This window comes from Rhamphochromis sp. 'chilingali' (assembly GCF_963969265.1).
Source record: "Rhamphochromis sp. 'chilingali' genome assembly, chromosome: 16".
In the NCBI taxonomy this organism is placed as follows: Eukaryota; Metazoa; Chordata; class Actinopteri; order Cichliformes; family Cichlidae; genus Rhamphochromis; species Rhamphochromis sp. 'chilingali'.
Window position 1 is genome coordinate 2,379,859 of NC_137943.1, and position 9,976 is coordinate 2,389,834.

General features: G+C 43.9%; 1 protein-coding gene across 2 annotated transcripts in view; it reads right to left on the reverse strand.

Annotated features, from left to right (window-relative positions):
• The window catches only part of paxip1 (PAX interacting (with transcription-activation domain) protein 1), a 31,338-nt gene extending 22,912 nt beyond the window's left edge, over positions 1 to 8,426 (reverse strand). For both annotated transcript variants that reach the window (XM_080906933.1, XM_080906932.1), the window contains exons 1-7: positions 8,236 to 8,426; positions 6,061 to 6,195; positions 5,794 to 5,837; positions 5,456 to 5,519; positions 5,150 to 5,260; positions 4,878 to 4,953; positions 4,033 to 4,554 (exon numbers count right to left, since the gene is read on the reverse strand). In XM_080906933.1, coding sequence (XP_080763059.1) covers positions 4,033 to 4,554; positions 4,878 to 4,953; positions 5,150 to 5,260; positions 5,456 to 5,519; positions 5,794 to 5,837; positions 6,061 to 6,195; positions 8,236 to 8,316 — 1,033 coding nt within the window. In that variant the 5' untranslated portion in view covers positions 8,317 to 8,426. The remainder of the gene's footprint in view (positions 1 to 4,032; positions 4,555 to 4,877; positions 4,954 to 5,149; positions 5,261 to 5,455; positions 5,520 to 5,793; positions 5,838 to 6,060; positions 6,196 to 8,235) is intronic.
• Positions 8,427 to 9,976: the final 1,550 nt, after the last annotated feature.

Sequence of the window (9,976 nt, forward strand, 5' to 3'; positions counted from 1 at the left end):
TTTGTACACATATGACTGTGTGGCCACTACCAGCTCCACCACCATCATCAAGTTTGCTGACGACACCGTCGTGGTGGGCCTGATCTCTGATAACAACGAGACGGCCTACCTGAAGGAGATTAGGAATCTGGAGAACTGGTGCCAGAGGAACAACCTCCTTCTAAACGTCAGTAAGACAAAGGAGCTGATAGTGGACTTCAGCACTAAGCAGGAGAGGAACTACCAGACCCCCGTCATCAACGAGTGCCCAGTGGAGAGAGTGGACAGCTTCAAATACCTCGGAGTTCACATCACGCAGGACCTGTCATGGTCCTGTCACATCAACACCGTGGTGAAAAAGGCCCGACAGCGTCTCTACCACCTCAGACGCTTGAGAGACTTCCAACTGCCCTCCAAGGTGCTCAGGAACTTTTACTCCTGCACCATAGAGAGCATCCTGACGGGAAACATCTTAACCTGGTTCGGGAACAGCACCATGCAGGACAGACGAGCTCTACAGAGGGTTGTGCGGTCAGCTGAGCGCACCATCCGCTCCAAGCTCCCTGACCTGCACTCAATCTACAGCAGGCGGTGCCGGACCAAGGCCAGGAAGATCGTGAAGGACCTCAGCCATCCCAACAACAGACTGTTCTCTCTGTTGAGGTCAGGAAAGCGATTCCGCTCCCTGAAGGCCAACACAGAGAGACTGAGGAGGAGCTTCTTCCCGCAGGCGATACGGTCTCTCAATCACACCACCACACAGTACTGACCCACACATACAGTTCTTACACACACACTGGACTTTCTGGACATTGTTTCACTTCATTACTTAAATCACGCTGCTGTTATTGTGTATATGCTGCTGTTATTGTGTATATATTTATTTATATTTCTTCATACATTCTTATATAGTTCTATATTGTGTATTTTGTTGTACAGTTATTTTATTTTCAACTTTAATTTATATATTTTATCTTATTCTTCCCAGTTAAATTTACCCTTCATTCTAATTTGTGTTGTACAGTTATTTCATTTTTAACCTTAATTTATATTTTATTCCTTCCTAGTTAAATTTACCCTTTTTAATTTTTCATATTTATTTCCTATCTTATTCATAGCCTTTTCCTTTTTTGTTTTCTTTAGGTCACGAGCAGTTGTCCAAGCATTTCACTACATATCGTACTGTGTATGACTGTGTACGTGACAAATAAAATTTGAATTTGAATTTGAGTAGACTGGAAAGAGAGAGAGAGTGTGTGTTTGTGTGTGTGTGAGAGAGAACGTACATGTAAACAAAATCTAAACAACACTGAGTTTGGCTCTGCTGGCTGCTCTCCCAGCGCACTAAGTCCTGTGAGCTCACTGTACTCACCTCAGCATCAGCGAATTTTCTATGTTTTCAGACATATATGTCTAAGTTTTATTTAGAGAAATGCTCAGTGACCGACTGCAGTTTTCTTGGCTAATTCCGACTTGCAATTTCTTTCCAAGGGTGACCTGCTGAATCTCCTAGTACCGTATTTTCACGACCATAAGACGCACTGTACTAAAAGGCGCAGTCTCAGTTATGTGTGCCATTACTGTATTTAACACACACATAAGGCGCACTGGATCATAGGGCGCATACAAGTACCGTATGCGTATTTAAAAATAAAGCGGGAGCAAACCTGAGTTCGGTACCTTACTCACATTTTTATTACCAGTAATCGTCATCATCAACAACACACAAGCATACAAGTGTGCGTATTTAAAAATAAAGCAGGAGCAAAACGAAGTTTGGTACTCACATTTTTATCATCAATCAAACCCATCGAAGTCCTCATCCTCTGTGTCTGAATTGAACAGCTGCGCTAAATCTCCATCAAACATGCCAGGTTCACTTTCTTCACTGTCAGAGTCACTTTCCGTGCCGTGCGGCTCCTCGGAAATGATGCCGGCTTTTGCGAAAGCTCGAACAACAGTGCCAGCAGACATGTTAGCCCAAGCATCTACAATCCATTCGCAAATTGTGGCGTAACTCGCCCGGCGCTGCCTTCCACTCTTGGTGAAACTGGTCTCCATCGGTCATCCATCGCTCCCAGGCCGCTCGGAGCCTTACTTTGAACGGCCGGTTCACACCGATGTCCAGCGGTTGGAGCTCCTTTGTCAGGCCTCCCGGAATGACAGCAAGCTCACAGTTCATTTGTTTCACTAGTTTTTTTCACATCGGCTGTGAGATGGGCACGCATAGAGTCACAGATCAACAGCGATGGTGATGCGTGGAAAAAACCACCTGGTCTCCTTACATACACCTCCCTCAGCCACTCTTTCATCATTTCCTCATCCATCCAGCCCTTTTCATTTGCCTTAATGATGATTTCTGCTGGAAACTTCTCTTTAGGCAAAGTCTTTCGCTTAAAAATCACCATAGGCGGCAGTTTCTGTCCATTAGCATGGCAGCCAAGCACAACAGTGACAGAAGACTTTTCATACCCCGTTGTGCGTATCGCTACCGTGCTGGTCCCCTGCTTCTCCACAGTGTGACTCACCGGGATGTCAAAAGTGAGCGGCACCTCGTCCATGTTAGTGATGTGGCTGGGCTGGATGTTTTTGTCGCCGATGTGTTTGCTGCAGTAGGAGCGGAAGATGGCCAGCTTTTCCTTATAATCCGTTGGAAGTTGCTGCACTACCGTAGTCCTGGTCCGGATGGAAAAATGGCACCGTTTCATAAAAAGTGAAAGTGAAACTGCTTTTAGCCGAATGGTGACCATCGAAATGCTTCTCCCGCTCGTTCTTTGCTCGATGATCCACCGCTTGAGTCTTTCCTCCAACTCGGGCCACCTCGCCTTATGTCCGCGGAAACTCAGCTGCGTTTTGACCTGCCGGAGCTCGTTTTCTAGCTTCCTCCATTTGCGAACCATCGATTCGTTAATCTTAAATTCTCTCGCCGCTGCTCGATTTCCATGTTCCTCCGCGTAGCTGATGGCCTTCAGTTTAAACTGTGCTTCATAAGCGTGTCTCTTTGCCATTTTCAGGGTTGCGCCCACACTTCACCCTTTAGCGTTCTCATGGTGTTCTCTACTACGTCCTCCTTACAACACACAGGGCGCACTGCGCTATAGGGCGCGCCGTACTTTTTGAAGAAAATCTAAGACTTTTAAGTGCGCCTTATGGTCGTGAAAATACGGTACTTGGATGGGAGACTGCCTGGGAATACCAGGTGCAGTAAGCTTGGGCTTTTTGTAGCTCAGGAGGTAAGATAGATGATAGAAAGCGCTGAGATGGTAAAATCATAGAAAAGGTTCTTGTGTGAATGGGTGAATGAGGCAAGTGCGTGAGTATTTTGAGTGTTCAAGTAAAGTAGAAAAGTGATACATAAGAACCAGTCCATTTACAAACAAATAAAAAACGCAACTTTTCTTCAATGCAAAACATTATTTTCATAATAAAAGAAATTCTTATACTTTAAACTGCACTCATTTATAGGACCTATTCTCAGTGAAACAACTGAATATGCAGTGCTTTGGGCAGCACCGTATACACCTCTCTGCAAACAATTTCCTGCTAATGATTGGCAACACCCATTCACAGAATACGCACTTTTCCCCATCAACATGTGGTTGCCAGGAATCCCTGACGGGTCCAGCACGAATGGAGTTTTAGGAATCGATTCCATAGCGGCTGCCACCAGCTTCTAACCACCACTAACTGACTTGTCAGGGAGGACTGGTTTTCCCTGTGACTGGTGGTTACCAGGTCGCCACAAAGCAAATCTTTAGGCCCAAATCATTAATTGCTGCCTTGAGGAGACTGTTGTTGTGATTTGGTGTTACAAGTGAAACTGAATTAACCTGATTTATATGAGCCAGAGGTCTCTCACTTTACAGCTGTTTATGTTGGCACAAATCCAATGCTCTCTCTGTTGCGCACATGATTCATTATAGTGGCTTAACAGTGTTGCATTCATTTTTGTTTCCACAAATACTTCCCATACTATCTGACATTTCTCAACACACAGTGTGCAAGAGAATCTAATGCAGGCCTGAGCAGCAAACGAAGCTTTTAAAAACCTACCTTGCTGTGCGGAGTGAGCGATGGCGGCAGCAGCGGAGCGAGCCTCTGCAGGCACGGCACCGCCACTACCGGGCACAGGAGGCACATTCGCACATAGGTTGATCAGCCCACTGCCTGTGGACGACACTGGGTCTTTGATGCCGGGTGGCCCACTCCGACGCCTGGCTGTACCGGTTGTAATAGGGGGAGCTGGGGTGACCACCTCAGCCGGCGTCCAGTTGAGGTTGGTGCCCTCCTTCTCTGTGGAAGAGTCGTCGTCAGAATCATCAAACATCCGTTCGCTGCGGCGCTCGGGTTTGCGTGGAGAGGTCGGGGAGACAGAATTCAGTCTTTTGGGTCCCGGTCGTCTGCGGGGGCTGGACTCCTCATCTGATGAGCCACCACTGGACAGCCGGGATCGCTGGGGGCTGTAGCTTCCATCAGAATGACGGTTGTATGACTCTGCTTCACTCTCCTCCTCTTCCTCTGGCTCCACATATGTGAGTCTGGGGTGATAGAGTGCCTCCTCCTTCCTGGCTTTATCTTTAAATGGTGAAGAGAGGGACAGGTTATTACAGATCTTCTGTCTGACAATGATTACTAGCAGCTCCATTATTGGTCAGAATTTATACATTATTAAAGTTGAATAAGGAAAATGAACTGATACAGGCATACACTTTCTTTTTGCAACAAAAATAGTGAAAATGCCCGTTTCTCAGTAATTTAGTCCAAAACCAAAGATATTCAGTTGAACATACAATGTTAAACAGAAAAATACAGTTTGAAGAACTGATAATTAACAACTTGCCTTTAAGAGAACAACAACTTGATAAAACGCATCATTAGACTGCCTGCACTGATGTTACCTTTAACAGAATCTGTGATCCAGTCAGGGGTGACAATCTTGATGCCGGAGTGCTTCAGGGCACACTCAAATTTAGCCTGGAGACAAATATATATATGTATATGCAATCAAACACCATCTGTAGTGAAAACAAATAAGTGAACCTATGAAAAAGTCAGATATGACTTTGTGCCAAGAAGAAAGTAGCCGCTAACACCGTATCAGCACCGATGGCAAAGAATGAACTGTGGCAAAAAGCTAGTTTAGACTCAGCTCCATGGAGCGCACACTCACCCCTTTAGGTTCCTTCAATACTAAATGAGTGACCTTCTTGTTTAGGTTAAGCTGGCATTCTCCTCCATAAAAGGTTATGTAAGCCCACAGAGCATTGAGATCATCAGGAAGCTGCGTACAAACACAACAAACAAGCTTCACATTTTTCAGAGTGCAATAACACCAAACACACACACCTGATAGTAAGCCCTCTCTCACTCACACTCACTCACACACACACACACACACACACACACACACACACACACACACACACACACACACACACACACACACACACACACACACACACACACACACACTTACTCTGGGAAGACAAGCTGTGACACCAAAGAATATCTGCCCCGATTCTGGCGAGAAGCCAGTAACTCTGTGGCGTTCTTGGTTATGGAAAAAGTAAGAAAGGGAGAAGCCACTGTTATTTGACAATTTGTTATTACCAACGTGGTTACATCAGTCTGTAGGAACAGACTGAGGTTTAAAAAAAGGATTTGACCATTAGCTGATGCTCACATTGATGTGAACTGTTTTTGTTTTTCATAGGTCTAGTTATTACCCTTCAGTACCAATCAATGAATTAATATAGATTTATGTATTGGCAAACAGCAGTCTGAGCTGCGCTGGTCTGGACAGTGGAAGGATACGGTAACAGGTCTCCACATCGGACCGACAGAATGACCCAGGATGGCTGAAAAACATGAGCAGAACTGTAAGTCAAAGGCTGACAGCGTGTCTGTAAGCTGCTGGTACAGATTCAACCAGAATGCATAAATGATCAGGCAGAAAAAATACTGCTGTATGACAACTTTATGGCAGAGGAGCTAGAGCTGTCTCAAAAGTTATGCTGTTACAGAATCAAGTGAGAAACAGAAAAACTTGGAGTAGTGAGTATGTTGTAACACAACCCTTACCTTGACAACAGGAAGGTCAAAAACCTCTCTTGACTCGCCCACCTCAGGGTTGTCCCCATCCTCTGCAATGATGTGAGTGGCCAGAGCATTGTAGGACACCTCCTTTGCTTTTCCTGCTTTTAGCAGCTGCACCACCTGGAGTACGAGCACAGAATTCCAGTTACATCAATTTAACTAACTAACACAGACGCTGTGGGAGCCACAAGTTCACAAAGTTATTTTGAACTAAATAGGTCAGAAGGATAAATACAAATACTGACATTCTTAATAAACTGTAGATGCTCTGAGCACAGTGTTTCCAACTAAAGTCTTGTGCAAGTATATTTTGTGATTTCTTTATCATCCATGTGAGAGTATCAGTGATTATGAAAGCTCAGTTGCTGCTAACCAGAGAGCTTTGATCTAGTGTTTCTCTGAAGGCAGGCTGCTGTTGTTGGCTTCCTCAGTGTCAGTCAGCAGTCTCAGCTCACTCTCAGTCAGACAGGTGGAAACTCCTACATCTCTGACTGCAAAGAGACTAAGTGGACACTTGGTTTTATTGTAGCTCACCTTTGTTGCTTAGCAGAACAAGTACTGCCAGCTAAGTCCAAGACCTTAAAGTCTATCCACACCAGCTTTGGACAATGTCCACGTTATGAAAACTGAAGACTAATAGTCATCATTCTTTGGAGGAGGAGCACAGAGTCTGAGAGACAACTTCAAACTACCTTCACCCAGGCACTGATTCAGGGCAACCTCCAACATTTTAATGAGGAAGTCTTATTGGCAAAGGAGCATTGTTTAAGCTGACGCTTGTGGCAACTATCTGGCAGCGTGAGCACTTATCTGAGAAGGCCCATCCCTGACAAACAAAATTATGACTAGTGGATTTCAAAGGCTGTAATGCTTCAATTAAACTTTGCATCAAAGATTTGAGACATTTCATTTATATCTTGATGCCTATTTTTATCACTGGAACCATTTCCACACATTCTGATAAGGACATGATCCCTTAAGAGACAGCAGTGTCAGATCTGTTGCTGGCAGACCAAAAACCTTGCTGGTTTATGGTGTAAATGTCAGCATATTATCGTGACTGTAAATGTGTACAAAAATATAATCGTTCAATGCAATGTTCAAGACTAAACCGCCGTTAAAGCCCCTTCTCACTGGCTGAAAATTGGCCTGTCACATCCCTTAACCTGGACTGCATGAAGCACTAACAACTGATCATTTAAGAGATGAAAAAGATGAGAAGCCCTGTGCTCCACCCAAATCTAGTGTTAATAACAGCATGTTTGATAATAATATTACAATTATTACCTGTGTGCCTTAACAGACAAAGACGGAGCTGGTTACTGTCATTTTTTCAGTGACTGATATAACAAAAACTGAAATACTTTTTTTTTGGATTTATTTTTCATCTCTCCCACCGTGCACGACTGCATTCTAAAGGAAGACACGGCACTGTCCACCACACCTCTCTGCTCCGAATAAGTGTAACTCAGCCTTTAACCGCAGCCAGACTTCAACACGACCCACCAGCTTTTAGAATGTGAGGTTTAGCTTGGAGCAATCCCAATAAGACATCAATCCACGAGAAGACTGTAAATGATAATTGTATTGTTTGTTCTCGGTGCAGACTCAAAGCGTCTGGATAATGCCATTTGACAAGAAGGACAGCTCTTTACCACAGGTGTTCAGTACCAACGAGTGGAATTGTGGACACATGCGCAGTAATGGGCGAATAACTGAGCAAGATGCTGACAGTCATAGGTTGATGAAAAGTAACACAATACACCGGCAGTGCAGCGTTTCACTGCTTATCAGAAGTTCCAAGCAATATTACTGAGGCTAATCGTTTAGAAAAATAATGCTAACAAGCGGCAGCAGCAAGCCTTAGCCTCACAAACCGCAAGCTAGGAGCTAGCAGCTAACATGCAAAACTCGCAGCTAGTGCTAAAGGGCTGCGTGAAAGTGCAGTTTGAAGGAGCTTCTGCACAAATTATTCAGTGAGCGAGCGTCACTTGAAAGTCTCAAGCACCGTTACGTGGCCTGACAGAGGTTAGCTAAAGACAGCTCGAATACTTAGCTACTACTTAGCTTCTCTTGCATCACCTGCTTTAGAGTCAATGACTTTAGCTAGTTAGCACAGGCTACCAACTTGGCTAAAGCTGCTAACGTCCAGAATCTCACCTTTTGATCAATATCCCCAACCACGTAGAATTTGACATCTTTGAAAAGCTCATCGGAAACCTTGATCTCTTCTTCAGACATGACTGGCCATGAAGGTCACGGCACTGTATGATTCAAAAACAGCCAGAAGCTCAAAGTGGAAAGTGTCTGCGCTGCAGCAGCTGATTACAGAACACCGGACACACACTAGCGCCAAATCGCTTAGCGCGCCTTGGACTGCAGCATTATGTGCTTGCTGAGGGGGGTCTGTCGCAAATCAACACTAATGTATTCAGTCGCTTTGTTTTTCATAACTCTCTAAACATTGCATCGCTAAATGTAGTTTATCGTAAATATTACTGGGGTAAAAGAACCCATATAACAGAATAACGGCGACGGGAATTTACAAATATGTTTTCAAATAGACACATAACCCCCTGTGACGTAAAGGTTATTGTTTTGATCTAAACGTGTAACCAGATTATCTCAAACAGACTGAGCTGGGTTCATTTGACTTTAGGACAAATGCGATAGAATGCTTCGAAAAACGACAAACACACACACAAAAAAAGCCTGACCGTGGAAACCAGCGGTGGTGTATTCATCTAAGAGAACCAAATAAAAGCATTCATTTCATCCTATATTTAACACTGCCAACAGAATAATCTGTCATATCAAAAATATTGATACAAATATTATTAAATTAAACACTGTTAGTGGAATCTGGGGGGATTAGCACATGGAAGACCAAGAACCAGTTGGGCGATGGCACTGTCAAATCCGAGAAATCTTTTAGGAAAGAACAACTCAACCTAAAAACAGAAAATTCTGCAAGCTTCAATGCAGACGTCCTGTTTCAGTAAGCAACATTAGTAAAATCAGAATATGTGACAGCTCCTTAAATATATGGCAGCCACATAAAAGTTTAATTTTTGTATTGGATATTTATTTATTTATGTTTTTGTTTTTTGCAGACTGTATCAAACATATCCATGATCCTATCTGTTATGGTGTTAGGCACTGTAAGATGTTGTAGTCCAGTATACCCACCTCCACACACCCCAAGTCTTGCTCTTTGTGTCTTTTGAATTGTAGTTCAGCTAGACTGGTGGTATGGGCATGTGTGCGGAATCAGTCTACACGCACATATAATGATATACCATTGCAGAGATGCTGTGTTTGGAAAAGATGACATGTTCTGCAGGAAACTTTGACAAAAAAAATCTTTATGTTGGTTTGTCGAGTGTTTTGGCTCCTTGTTGGTATTGCAGTGCTGACAGCGTTTTTTTCCGAGTGGTGACACAGTTTAGAGCATCCACAGTCCAAGTATTAAATGGTCTGTCTTGACAAACAGTCCATATGTTTGAGCTTCATGCCAGAAAGGCTGAGTCAATTGCTGGCACAAAGCTCGCCACCTTGGAGGAGGTGGTCGGTGACAGAATGCTGGTAAGACTACTAGCAATCAAGGCTGACTCCCACCCCTCCGTAACACACTGGACAACTGGAATCCTTGAACCTTGCTGTCAGAGGGAATGTTACAGAAGGTCGTTTCTTCCTGCTGCAGACTCTTTCATTTATCCACGTACAATCCACCTTCACTCCCACACCTCACTGTACTCTGTCACTTTTGTACACCATGGCATGTATTTGCGTCCTTTTATATTTATATTTTAATTTTCTTGCCTTTTTTCAGTTTTTATTAGATAAGTACAGCGAAGACTTGACAGGAAAGTGGAGGAGAGGAAGACATGCGGCAAAGGGC